The sequence below is a fragment of the Rattus rattus genome, chromosome 2 (genome assembly GCF_011064425.1).
Source record: "Rattus rattus isolate New Zealand chromosome 2, Rrattus_CSIRO_v1, whole genome shotgun sequence".
Lineage (NCBI taxonomy): Eukaryota > Metazoa > Chordata > Mammalia > Rodentia > Muridae > Rattus > Rattus rattus.
Genome location: NC_046155.1, coordinates 37,713,477 through 37,727,914, shown reverse-complemented (window position 1 = coordinate 37,727,914; position 14,438 = coordinate 37,713,477). Strand labels below are relative to the sequence as shown.

Genomic DNA, 14,438 nt, shown 5'->3' with positions numbered 1-14,438 from the left:
TGAAAACAAACTATAATCTTCCTCTACCTCACTTCATCTTTTTCCTTGCAGATGGCATTACTGCCAGTGTTAAATAATTAATATTCATAGAAGCATTAGAGCAGAGCCTGTCATATAGAAAGTATCCATTCACTCTCTGCTCTTACCCTTATAGGAGGTAAAAACTAAGCTCTCTGTCATACCAACACAGTAAATTCAGGTAGTTCCAAGCTTTGACAAGCCAAATTTGTAAATCAGCACAGAAAAGCAATAAGCCAGAAGATGATGTAAACCTGTATCCCTACCTAGAACTTGGGATGTGGGGACAAGAGATGGAGTGGTTCAACATTCTCAGGTACATAGCAAGCTTAAGGCCAGCCGGGGCTACACAAGACCTAAAAACAAAAAACAAGTGAAAAGACAAAATGTAGATTTCTAAAACGATCTTAGATTGGAATAAACTCAAGTATAATCATTGAAGCCAGAAAATTAAATGTCAGTTGATTTCTATGAACATATGTTAGAAGCTAGGATAGTGGCTCACTGTTGTGATACACTGAATTGTGGGTTCAGTCTCTAGCACTATGAAATTAGAATATTCTGCCGGAAACAGTATCGTCTAGGAAAGTTACCTTCAAATTATCTTTGAGAGATTGGACTCACCATTCCTGACTTGTTTTCAAAAGTAAACAACTAGCAGTGGGTGCTGCATGCCTGTAATCCCAGCATTCAGGAAGCTTGGGAAGGCCAATCGTGACTTTGAAGCAAAGCAGGACAACACACCAAGTTCAAGACCAGTTAGGTACATAGTCAGATTCAGTCCCAAACATAATACCATGATAAATAGCGCTAGTGTCGGTCCAGACCCCTTTCCCGGGCTTGCAGACCTATCCTCCAGATGGTCCAGATATTGGGTACTAAAAAATACCCTTCCCCCAGAGCATTAACCTTACCCCACAGTGCCCGGGAAGTCTTACTGCACTGTGAGGCTAGCCTCGGGCCAGAGCCGGAACATTTCAAGGGCTTAGCTGAGGATAGCTCTCTCCTGAGACCACATCCTCCCCTTTCTCATCCTGTCCTATTTCCCCTTTGCAGAGCAAATAAAGGATGCAGCACATCCTCAATAAATAAAACACTTGTATGAGATACTCATTTCAAGAGGGACCAACTTCATTAAGTAAAAAACAATAGAACAAGTAAGGATCAAAAAGCACTCAACAGACACGAGAACGCCAGACTTTACTAGTCATTGCTGATGTGTTTGCCTGTTAGGTTGGGAAAGTTTAAAACAGATGTAAAGTTAGCGTTTTCACAATTGGCAAAGGCTGTAGAATATTTTGAAAGTGGCCACAATCTGACGTCAACCTTAATAGAGCCGTCTACAATTTATTCTTCAAAAGTAAGTAAAGTTAGAGCTGGACATGGTCACTCACGATAATCTCAGCATTTGGGGGGATCTTTGAGTTTATGGCCAGCCTTGGCTACATAGTAAGATTCTCCTTTTAGGAGAAAGAATAAAAAAAAAAAGAAAAGAAAAGAAAAAAAGAAAGAAAACTGGCTGGGTAGAAACAACGCACACATGTGGGTATTCATCCCTACGATGTGTAAAAGGACAGGGAGATTAACCTAGACATTCAACAAGATTACTTAACTGATCTATGCACCCTGAAACAAAACAGTGTTTATTAAGACGTCTAAAATTGTTCTGAATAATGAAAAATTAAAAGGAAAGAACATGATTATTCCTAGGTTGGTGGAAGAGAAAATTTACTATAGATATGTGGGAGGGCATAGTCAGAGTCAAGGGCATCAGGGAGAGTCCAGAGTAGACATTACCCTGAGCCAGGTGAGGAAAGGAGGGAGGGGAAAAGAGAGGAGAGAGATGGGGACCAGGTGCAGCAGTCAGAGGCCCAAAGAGAGTAGATGGAAGGGACAGGTAACAAAAATGATTGGATTATGTAGGGAAGGGCAGCTGGGGGAAGGTCACCCAGCTCCTAGGCTGGAAAAGTTTAGGGAAGGGAGCAGGGTCTGCCAGCCATATCCTGTAACAGGTAGGGACTGAGGGATGCTGGGAGAACCTGATGGCCAGCTTCCACTTTGATATGTCAAATAGGCACCTCGGCCATTTGTCCCAGGTTTGAAACCTAACAAGTTGTTCAGTTGAAAAAGTTATAAACTGAATGTTATATATAGTGCATAGAAATAGAATGGCATAAAATTAAGACTATCAGTGACAGGCTTCTTCGTTATTCATTTCTATTCTGGCAAAAAATGAATGAGCATTGCTTGTTCAAGAGAAGGAGGAAAATTATCCATTAAGGAAAGAGACATAAAGCACTATGATAAATATGGCAAGGGGCGGGGCGGGGCGGGAGTGATGACGAGGAGCACACCTAAAGGAAACTAACAGAACCTAAGAGTTCCGAGGTGGTGAGAGGGCTCAGCAGGTAAAGGCACTTGCCTCCAAGCCTGACCGCTGAGTTCAGTCCCAAGATCCACATAGTGGAAGCAGACCACAGACAGCCCTCCGGCTTCCCCATCTGGGCTGTGACACTTATAAGCACACACGTAATCAACCAATGTTGAAAGAAAGTGGATTCCTGATTCCGGTCTGGAGGTCCCAGAGGTAGTTGAGCCACAGGTTCAAGGATTGCCTAAACTACAGAATGAGTTCAGAGCCACCCTGGGCAATTTAGGGAGCCCCTGCTACAAGAAAGCAACACAAGAGAACAGAACAGCGCCTGGGAACGTTGTGGGGCAGCGGGGTTTACAGCTCAGCCTTGGGCACTTGCTGGTGTCCTTGAGACCCTGGGTTTAATCCCCAGAACTGAAAGCTATAAAGAATAGCAGCAACCAAAGCTTAACTTTTATTGGATTTTTGCATTTCAAATGTTATTCCCTTTCCCAGTTTCATGGCCATAAATCCTCTATTCCATCCCCCTCTCCGACCAGCCTCCCTCCCCCTCACCCCACCCCTGACATTCCCCTACACTGCTTAATGACATCTCAAGACAAGGAGTTTGCATGAGATCCCAAGAGAAATGGGACTCCATTGAAAGATTTGAACGATCTGGCTGGATCGGATTTGCAGTTTGGGAAACTTCTGAGCACAACAAAAGCAGAGTAGCGGTGGGACTGGAGAGGGTCTCAGCACTTTAGAGCACCTGCTCCTCTTCCACAGGACCTGAGTTCAGTTCCAGCAAACACATTGGGTGGCTCAAACCTCGTCTAACTCCAGCTCCAGGGGATCACACACCCTCTCTGGGCTCTGTGGGCTCCTGAACACACATGATACACACATTCTCTCTATCTGTCTCTGTCTCTGTCTCTTTCTCTGTGTGTGTGTGTGTGTGTGTGTGTGTGTGTGTGTGTGTGTCTTTCCTTCCCTCCCTCTCTCCCTTCCTCTCTCTCTGACTCCCTCTCTCCCTGCCCATATGTACACACACATACACACAGACAGACAGACAGACAGACAGACAGTCTTTTCTCAAAGAGGGATGTTTGAATAATCCTAATGCTGAAGGTGTTGCCTAGGTTGGAGGACACAGATTACAGAGCACACAAAACTTGGTCATGATCAAAAGCTCTGAATGAAAATAAAGTCAAGAATAACTTCCAGAACTCTCCATTGTGAAGTATGTCCTTCTGTGAGAAAGAGGACACAAGATAAAGAAAGAGTTGGCGCAGGGGGAGACAGTGGCTTTCTGGACCTATCTGTGTGACACAAATGGAGTTCCCCCTGGGATAGTTCTCTTTCCCACTCCCTGGGATAGAGCCAGAGCCAGTGTCCACCTGCTTTCACTCTACACTGCCTCACGTGCCCTCCACTTCTTTACTCAGTACAAATGTTTAAATGTGACGATGCAAAGCTTATTTTTAACTCTTTTCTCCTTCAAACCCCCAGCAGGTCATGGCCAAGAGGCTCAGATAAGACACGTTCAGATACTATCATGCCCACTTTATACCAGGCAGATATCATTGGCACGAGCAAGAGAAATACCGTCTGTGTTGGAAACATCTCCTGGATTCCCATACCTTAGATGAGTGGTGCTCAACCTGTGGGTCATGACCCCTTGAGGTGGAATAATTCCTTCACAGGGGTCGACTAAGAATATAGGAAAACACAGGGGTCTACATTATGACTCATAACAGCAAATTTACAGTTATGAAGTAGCAATGAAATAATTTTACGATTGGGAGTCACCACAGCATGAGAAACTGTATTGAAGGGTCGCAGCATTAGGAAGGTTGAGAAACACTGCCTTGAATCTCTGTGCAGGTGGCCAAGGAGGAATTCTATGGGATGGCAGAGGGTAAAGATTAGGGGAGAGAACTGAGAGAATGAATCTGCCATTTGGTTCTTGATGGGAGAGGGGGACAGAAAGAAAAGGGCCCAAAACATTTCTGGTCATCTGCCCAACCCATGTGTATCCACAGCTGTGTGGTTGAACAACTCGGTTACAGACCTCGCCTGTCCCCTCCCACAGAGTGGTGGAGGCACGGATAAAATGTTCGTGAACACAGTCCTACGTGGTGTGAGTTTCAGGGGAGCACAGTGCTGGAGTTTGACATGAGTCTTCCTCAGACTGTATGTCCCAAGTTCCAAACATTCCCAATACCCTTGAGCTTGTCCACGCTCTCCTGCTGCCTGCAGAACTCTAGGCTTGAATAACCCTTGTTCATTTTTCAGAATGTCCCTCAATCTTACCACCTCCAAAAAAAATCATAATTGCCAATCTCCATCATACATAGACCCCCACATCTTAGACACTCAGGAAGAGCATCCTACAGTTCTCTTCATTGGGCCTAAGATAGACTGCTCTTACATATATATTTCTACTTGTTTCCTTATACTTATCTGCTTCCTGAGCTCGGACACAATCTTTTTCTCACCAGAGGTCTTTAGCGCCTCTGCTCAACATTTGGCAACAAACCTTTTCCTGCTGGAGGTCAAAAGTCATTGACCCAGAATGTTCTCTCATAGGGGGCCTTTGATCCTGTCAGCGCCTGTCCACAATACAGTGATTGATAGGCCCCTAATTAGTGAATCAAGAAGCCCAGATGAGAATTTAAGAATTGCTTGTTTAACCTGCAGTAATCATTCTTCCCACCAGGGGTCTCTTTTTCCACATCATTGGAGCAAAACAACACTTATTTTTTTCTTTTCCTTTTTTTTTGTCTTGTAATTCAGTGACAGGAGCTGGTCAGAAATGCAGATTCACTGGCCCCTACCTGAGCCCAGTTGAGGGCAGTCTTCTGTTTATCAAGATCCTTGGGCTCTAATTCCATAAAGTACCAAGACTATGGTTTTGACAGGGCATTTCTTTCCCTCTCTCCTTCCCCTCCTCCTCCTCCTCCTTCTCCCCCTCCTCCTCCTCTTCCTCCTCCGCCTCCTCCATTTCTTATTAATTTTTTAAGGATTTACTTTATTCTAATGTGTATGAGTGTTTTCTTGCATGTATGTATGTATGTATGTATGTATGTATGTATGTATGTGCACCACATGCATGTCTGGCACCTATGAAGTCAGAAGAGAGCATCAGATCTGCCACCTGCTTTATGGTTTGCTGTGAGCCCTCATGTGCCCCTGGGAACTGAGCTCAGACCCTCATGCTCTTAACCACTGAGCCATCTCCCCATTCCCCGAGATTTTTAATCTGAAGAAGCTGGAAAACACTGACAAGTGAGCCCCTTCCTAAATGGCCCCTTTTACATGAGGAATCCCCACCACTGACCTGACAAAAGGCCTTGAACACGCAGAGAATCAGTTTGCATTTATTATGAATATAAAATATGCGTACAACACAATACACATTTACACATTTACAGGGCATGCCCTTTTGACTTTTCCTCTCATCGACCTCAGGTTAGTGAGGCCCCATTGCCTGCTCCCTCCATCTCCCTCCACACACGCTCATGACGTGGCCTTCACCTCGGCACACTGTGTGATCCGTAAACGACGGAGGCAACCACACCTGTGGGTGCCTGGCGAGCCACGGCTTAGGTCCCATCCTTCTGCATTCCTGTACACCTTCTGCTGCTTCATTGGTTATCAGCAGTGAGAATCCAGAGAAGGGCTGCGGCGACCGACCAACCCTTGCCTTTCAAAAATACCTTGAGTAGTTTTAATGCAAGTGAGGACACAAAAGAGTGCAATTAGACGCCATTCACCCACTCGGTTTTAGAGCTACGGGAAGACTCCGAATGTTACACACAGATTAAGTCTTGCTTTCCCAAAATGATGCTCATGAAAGCCTGACTACCAGTGCTCTGAAATAAATAAATAAATAAATAGGAGTAGATAAAAACGGTGAGCATCGCTAGAGGACATGTTAACATCTCTAACCCAGGGCTTCCATGAAGCGTCTTTAAAGCTTATCTCCCTATTTGGCTGGCAAACAAAAGCTGGGTGTTATAGCTGGTTGCTCTGCTGCTGGGAAATGTTTTGAAAACGACTGAGAACAGCTCCCGTCGAGTCTCTTTCCTCAGAACGTGGCTATGCGCGAGTTTTTGTAGGCATTCTCCTTGAGGCTGTCGAATATCGCTTTGGTTCCATTCTGCCAGTGCAACACCAGATCCATAGGGGTCTTCCCAGCCTACACAGAAGAAAGGGAAATTAGACTTCCACGTGGGAGGCGCCTGTCAGTTTACACGCTCTGCATCCATGCCGATGAGGTGTATTATCAGAGCGTATGGGTCTCACTAGGAGTGATCTCCATACAGTTTGTTCAAACTATCCCGTCCCTAGTTTTCATCTTACTTTTATTGACTTTTCCATCTACGATCCATGAAACAGTCAGTGGTGGTTTAAAAAAAAAAAAAATCCCTGATTCCCTACGTACTAACATAACACCTCAAGTCATTGTGACTTTCAAAAATGTCTGTAGGTATTTCTAGAACCGTGAAGAAAGGGCTCGGAGGATGTATTATCTCTCCTGAGACCATGGATCTAGAAGTCAGTTCCTAAGACGGATGGTAAGTGTTCTGTCACCAAGCTGTGGGGAACCGGTCGGGTGCTGCCCAGCTGCTGACTACTCTGTAGGTTTCAGAATTTTCACTGGGGCTTCTTAAAGATTTACTTCCTTGGAAATTGATGTTAGTGGAGTAAATAAATAACTTTCAGGCAGAAATTTGATCTCCCTTGTGCAAGTCTCAGGATGTTTACATGTATTAAAACCACACCACTTCTCAACACTTCTCCTTAGATATGAGAAGCCCTAAGTACGTCTATCTGTATTCAACTCAGAAGTGTTCTGGATCCCGGAGGTTGCAGACTGGCAGCTTTGATATGCTAATCAATGCAGCCTTGATTTTGTCCAGGTTAGGAGACAGAGAGAGAGAGAGAGAGAGAGAGAGAGAGAGAGAGAGAGGAGAGAATATGAATCATGAATCGGGAAGAACATGTGATCCACAATGCCTCAAGGTACTGGCGCAGGAGCCGCAATCAAGGCTACACAGACCGAAGTAGCCTCTCGTTGACATCATTTGTGTGACCCGCCTGGTCCTAATGGCTATATTCATGCCGATCATTTCTGCTTATACGTTGCGGTAAATATTAAAAAAAGAATCGTTACCATCCCACACTAATGCAGGCACTGGTGGGCCACATGGCATCTTCGGAGTATTTTCACCTCAACCAAAAGCATCTCACCCGCTAAGCTCCCAATCTCCATCCCGTGCTACCGGCTGCTCTCTGAGCCCCGCAGCAGCCACCCTCTTGCAACTCTCTTGCTGTGGACTCTGCTTACAGTCCTAGCATCTGCCCCCTATGGTTATAGTCACAACTCCCAGTAACCCCTTAAAATCAAAACTCAATAAGCTTGTAATTTATCAATCAGATTTATATCTTAAGTTCTCACTGCACAAAACATTCACACAATAAACTCACATCCAATTGATAATGATATAAACTGCCCACCTAGATAAGACAAATTGTCCTTTAAAAATCCATCCCTTAAGAAATATTCATAACTACCTATGGCCCTTTAAGGCCACAAAGGTCTGAGTCGTCCTTCTCTGCCTCCATCTTGGTTCCTCTCCTCTCCTTTTCTCTCTCCAGCCTTACAAATCTCTGTCTGTGCCTTACTTTTCCACTGCCCACTCACGGCCTTACCTTATCTTGTGCCTGCCCTCACCTGCATACAGACAACAATCTATTCTTATAGTCTTTTATTGCTTGGAGAAAGAGAGAGAGAGAGAGAGAGAGAGGAAGAAGAAGAAGAAGAGGAGGAGGAGGAGAAGGAGGAGGAGGAGGAGGAGGAGGAGAAGGAGGAGGAGGAGGAGGAGGAGAAGGAGGAGGAGGAGGGAGGGAGGAAGGAAGCAAGGAAGGAAGGAAGGAAAGAAGGAAGGAAGGAAGCAAGGCAGGCAGGCAACCCTTATCTTCTTCAGTTATGGTAAAAGATGTTTATCTGGGAATTGGAGCCAAGAGGGAAAATTTCTTACATTCCTTGCATAAAGATGAGGCTTAATTGGGACTCAAAATAATGTAGAAAATTATTTTGAGACACATGCATATAAGTCAAAGTGGAAAATGAATGGAAGTTACTTGTTACTTAAAAAAAAAATCAGAAAAAGCATGGCGACTCCCGGAAGCAATGTCAACATTTTCCATTCTTATGAGCAGAGGACTATTTGGAGTTTTCCAGATTTGGTATTGATTATTTTCAGTTCTGAGTAGTGTGGAGCTATTTGGGGTATATATTTCTACCTACTCTGGGGTCTCTTCAGCCAGGAATGACCAAGACAGTTGGAATTGTCCAATGTGGGTGTTTTAATGTTTTTTATGTATATGAGTGCTGTGTCTGTACACCAGAAGAGGACATCAGAGCTCATTACAAACGGTTGAGAGACGCCCTGTGGTGGCTAGGAATTGAACTCAAGTTCTCTGGAAGAGCAGCCTGCTGAGCCGTCTCTCCAGCCTCACAATGTCACAATGTGGATTTTAAAGGCGAACAATCTTGACCGTCTTTCACTCAAGATCAACCTTTCAAAGGCCTATTGGCCTCCAAAGTCAGAGCAGAGGCTTTAGTCTCCCCTATGTTTGACCCTGTGACCTAAATTCTCCCCAAGTCTTACCCTCTCCTTATGGAAATAGAGACGTCTGAACCATCCGGTGTATCTCAGAAGTTATTACCATGGACATAACGCTTTCAAACATTTGAGAAATTCTGGAAACTGAGAAGCAGAGCTGTTTCGCGCCCTCGATTTGACTACTTACACAGTTCTTAACATTGAGGTCCGCACCAAAGGTCATCAAGAGCCGGATCATCTTGTAGCGATTCAACCTCACCGCATCATGCAGAGGGGTGTCTCCTTCCTTGAAGAAGGATAAGCAGGCGTGGTAAGTGGGACGCCAGGAAGTGAGTCCTGCCAGGATACCCCAGCTTGTCTGAGCAATTTCAAATAGGCTGATGGCGGTGGACACAGCCTTGTCAGCTACTCACTCTGTCCTTGGCATTGAGATCCGCCTCGCAGGCAATGAGGTGCTCGGCGCACTCGTAGTGACCGGTCCTCACCGCCACGTGCAGCGCCGTGCTGAGCAGCTAAAGAAAAATCAGAAAACAATGGAAGGAGTGAGTACAGACACTGTCCGACACGCCAAGGCAGGTGCAAATTGGGTATGTGGCTGAGGTGTCCACAGAATTAGGGCTGGCAGAGGACCTCTGTGGGCGGGCAGGACTCCGAAGGAAACAGAAGCTGACAGGACAGTGAAGTACCTTGTCTCGGGCACTGATTTTGGCACCTTTGTTCAACAACAGTTTCAGGACATCCAGGTTTCCTCCACGACATGCCCAGTGGATGGCTGTGGATTCCAGCTATTTGGGAAAGGAAAAACACAAGACAAGAGAGTGTGATGGAGAATCTTGTCAGGGGTGGGTTTGGGTCTTTTGTTTCAAACGCCTGGGAAAATATAGGCAACTGATCATCAGTCTGGGTGTCCCTGGTCTTGAGGGTCACACCTGAGATTCCCACTAAGTATCTCAGCTAAAGGTGTTGGGGTGGCTGTATTTGAGTATGTCCTTAGGAAGCTTTTAGTAGGTCTGATCATAGTCTGAAATACCTTCTCCTGGATCTATCCCTCCCTCCCAGGTGCCTGTTTTGCTTTGGCCATCTTCCGCTGGCTCTGTGCTGTTGCTTACATTAGCAAAGGCTAGGGACCTCCGCTGTCAGTCACCACGGTCATTGTACACTGCTCTTAGAAGAGACTGTCACCTCTCTGCTTTGTTTGGTACATCTCTGAACTTCCAGATCCTAAACTTGGGGGTCTGGGTGTCTTTTCATCTAAACTTTCTGATTATTAGTTTCTTCTTCTTCTTCTTCTTTTTTTTTCTTCAATATTGTGTCCTTTGATTCAATTCAGGTCAAGTTCTTTAGATTTTTTTTTTATTTCTTTTCCATTCTGTCATAACGTCAAATTGAGCTGCATATAAATAAATGAAGCATTTTTCCAGTTCAATCTTCAGGGTATAGAATATATTGTATACTGGTCTTTACAGAAATCACAGTGGCTGAATTGTTCTGGTCTGATAGCAGCCACTGTCCTTAGCCGTGATTCATTTCATATGCAGCCTAGCTCTGAATCTCATTGGTGGCAATTGGCATCCGTCACATAAAGGATGCAGCTAGGAAATTCTCATGCGTCGCTGGCAGCTGAAGGGCCAGGAGCAGGCTGCACTCTCTGATGGAAGGACAGGGGATTGAAAGGTCAGAATGCTACTGACTTGATAATGACCCAAACTCTCCGCTGAGGTGACTGAATTCTACGCAACAGCTTTCACTCCCTCCTCCGCTCTGACACACTTCTCTCCTTTTCAGTATGTATGGAAAATACTTTCCATATGACCTGGTCTCATCGCCCAACTCCCCTAGGTATGGGGAAATGAGCTTTTGACAGGTTTTCTCAGATCAATTTTCAATCCAATTGAGCCAGTTTTCCTTTTTATTTTTTTTCTTCATTGAACGTTTTCCTGCGCTTTTCAGACATTCTGCTTATTTTGGCTCATTTCCAAGCAAGAAATATATTTACCATATCTCGGAATTCAATCTGGGCTCCAGCCTCCATTAACTTCTCCACGATCGCCAAGTGTCCTTCTAAGCATGCTCTATGGAGAGCGGTCCGTTTATACTGTCGGAGATTAAAACAAGAGATAGTGGTTAGTATTAAAAAATGTGCATAATCCTTTAAGAGCTATGAAGCTGAGTCTGCGATGACCTGATAGAAAAGGCCAGCAGTTCTGTATGAATCCGAAGGCCGGAGCTCACTGGAATTACAGGATTAGAATAATTATCTGGCAACTAGAACCTGAAGTTTCCTTCCTGTCCTAGACCCTTCCTAAGTGCTAAAGGCCAAGGCGGAGGAAGGATGGATGTGGACTTCAAATCTCAAAAACCATCTCAGTGCTGAAACACCCCTTTCTGTATTTGCACATGCCAAATATATCAGATGGTTCTCCTCCATCTAAAATTGTTGCTAGACTGACTATCAAAAACCATTACAGTCATTCTTTGAAAAGGGAAGTTCAGCTTTGGTATGAGTTGCCGTCTCAGTTCCCCAGAGAAGCAATCTAAATTCGTGATTTCCGACAGGTTGCTTTGCATTGATTAACCATCGGGCTAATAGAATGAGACTGTGCTTACAGATAGCTGGAGATGAAGACAGCACATAGGAGCTGCTCCAAATCAGGAAGCCAAGTGACAGGACCAGACTGGGAATTCCACCTTTCCTTTCTAATGTTGGGGCATTTGGGTCTGATCAAAGGCACTACTAGTAATCTCTTTTGCCAAAAGTAAGTTTTTTGCCTTGCCTTTATAGAAGTCTAGACGAAGGATCTAAGAAGTTAAAGGTGAGCTGTCTTCATATAAATCAAACAGAATTATATGTGAACAGGAAAAGCCCCATGCAATCTGTCATGCTAATCTAGGATTCGGGAGGTTGTGGGGCAGAGGGGAACAATACGTTCTTTTTTTTTTTTTTTTTTTTTTTTCTACTGGCAGATTTAGCAACAGCTGGAGAAACTTTTAGGTGGAAGAATTGCAACTGTATTTACCAGCCTCCAGGAAGGCATGAGGCTTACCTCATCGCAGACATCGGGGCTGTTCTTGTCTGACAGGAATTTCTCTACAACTGGCAGTTTGTTCTCCAGTGCAGCTTTCAGAAACCTTGGCACATCCACAGGTTCAGTCTAAAGTGAGGGAAGAGGAGGGAGATGAAGAGACAGACAGAGGGGAAGGGAGAGGAAGAGACAGGCAGAGGAGAAGAGAGATGAAGAGACAGACAGAGGGGAAAGAAAAGGATGGCCATAAAGAACGAAGGGGAAAGTGGAAAAGAACAAAAAAGAGAAAGATTGAGGGGAAAGGAGAAAAAGGGGGAAGAAATAGAAAGTGGTCATGAGCTCTGCAGTCCTCTCCCCTGCACAGGACTCCCCCCTGCGACCTATGTGGAGGTGCAGTGACCCAAACAGCCCTTACAATAATTTCAGGCTCCAGTTCCTTCACAACTGGAACTTTAGTTTTCTTGTATTTTTTTCTTTTCTTCAGTTGAACAATTATTTCAAGGTCTTCTAAGTTTTCAAGCTTTGATCTTTGTTCTAGTTTTTTCTTTTTGAGCTAACAGAAAGAAAAGAAATCGGGTGTTAAAATATATATATTTTATATGTATATATACATACATACATACACACAGATATATAGATATATAGATATATACATATAGTGAGTTCTAACTATAGTGGTACTTAAACAAAACCTGCAAGTCTGAGCAAAGTATGTGAGTGGTTTGAGCAAAAAGGAAATTTAAAACACTTTCAAGTAAGTGTCTAACTTCGGTGACTGTTTTCCTTAAAGTATTTGGGGCTCTAATTTTAATTCAAGTCATATTTACTTTCTTCACTTGTAGAATTAGCCCTTGACTAATTGATAAGAGGCAATGGCATAGTTCCTCAGTAATAATTTTGTAATTAGTACCACCTCAGATTTCTATAAAAATTTTTTTCTCATTCTCAAAAACTAACATATGTTTTACCCAAGGATAGAAAATACAAATTAAAATCCTCAAATACTGATGCCATTCTCTCTCAAGAGTCTCTGAAACAGAGATAACTGCAGACTGGTACACTTCTCATTTGTGTCGGTAATCTATAAAAAATCAATAAATAAATTTCAATAAACACGGCAAGCTTATTCTCTGATCCGTGGGCCACAACTCATGTTATGGAAAAGAACACATCTCCTTGGCTCAAATTAAGTAGGCAATATGTGATATTAGAGCTTAACACTGTCCTTCTGTCCTTTGATCAAAATGTGGTCATAGCACATTCAGTCATTGATTCTACCCTCTAGATGGGAGGAATCCAAGAATTATTCCCCGAATCATTTCCATGTGCACTGCTTCTTCAAGTCTGGTAAAGAGACATCTTTAGAACGTTTTTTACTTATTGTCCTTCTCTCCTCCTCTCTTGCCCTCTTCCTCGGGGACCTCCATACCCAGCTCTCACTGGTAGATTTCTCGGGAGCTCCTCACCTCTGCCTCTCGCGCTTTCTCCCTTTTCCGTTGCTCTTCCCCCAGGTTCACCCTGCTGGCTGGAAGTGTCTTCAAGTCCTCTTGTTTCTCCAAGGCAACAGCAGCTTCATACTCTCCATTGCTGAACTCGCCAGGAAGGAACTCCCCTGAGGACCCATTGCTGCTCTTTTTGCCCGTTACCTGTATGTGAGAAAGATGCTGAGGTCAGAAGCAAAGCTACCCATCCTGGAGTAACTGTCCACAAACGATGCCACGGGAGGCCCTCTTCCCCAATGACAGCCACCTCCAGGCAGTGCACTGTCAGGAGCAAAGCTCCAGGTATCCCAGAAGGACCGTCAGGTGCCTGTCTTACTCTCCCACTTAAGTCAAGATGTGCATCAGGTTGGAACATGGAAATTTACTTTTAACCCACGTGACCACCTTCTCTTAGGAAGTCACTAACGCCAACCCCACATTATTCCTAAGAAGGAAAGACCATCTGGACTTTCCAATAAAACCCAAGATGAACGAGGTTTTGTCAGATTAAAAAAAAAAAAAAAAAAAAGATGTCTTACGTACCAGCTCCTCTACTCTCAACACCATCATTTTGGCAGCCGTGAGTCTATGCTTTTCCCTCTTGCGATGAACCCCTGGGGCTGGCCCTGTGGAGCCCCTCCACCCCAGCCTCTTATATAGCTAGGACTGGGTGAGATAATCTTCCAGCCTGGGAAGCCAAGTCACACCCCTGCCCCCGGTGGTGGCCAATTCAGAGGCAGGTGAATTTTCATTCCAGACTTAGTGTCTGGGAAGCCCAAGAGGGAGATGACAAGCTGGCCGTGGTGTGTGCGAATCAGGAAGAAATGTGAGAGGGCCATTCCATTGGCAGTGACCACACCGCCCAGCAATGCGAGTCATCCTACTTATCGGGAAGCCAGGGACAGCTGCCTGTTCATATTGCACC

The 14,438-nt window shown here is 44.5% G+C and overlaps 1 protein-coding gene across 1 annotated transcript; it reads right to left on the bottom strand.

Annotated features, from left to right (window-relative positions):
- Positions 1-5,727: 5,727 nt before the first annotated feature.
- Positions 5,728-14,133, bottom strand: Ankrd1 (ankyrin repeat domain 1). The gene is made up of 9 exons (XM_032895495.1): positions 14,057-14,133; positions 13,499-13,678; positions 12,448-12,585; positions 12,054-12,161; positions 11,006-11,104; positions 9,696-9,794; positions 9,423-9,521; positions 9,197-9,295; positions 5,728-6,575 (listed from the first exon to the last, which is right to left on the bottom strand). The coding sequence occupies exons 1-9, from the start codon at positions 14,081-14,083 to the stop codon at positions 6,465-6,467; spliced, it is 960 nt and encodes a 319-aa protein (XP_032751386.1). The 5' UTR covers positions 14,084-14,133; the 3' UTR covers positions 5,728-6,464.
- Positions 14,134-14,438: the final 305 nt, after the last annotated feature.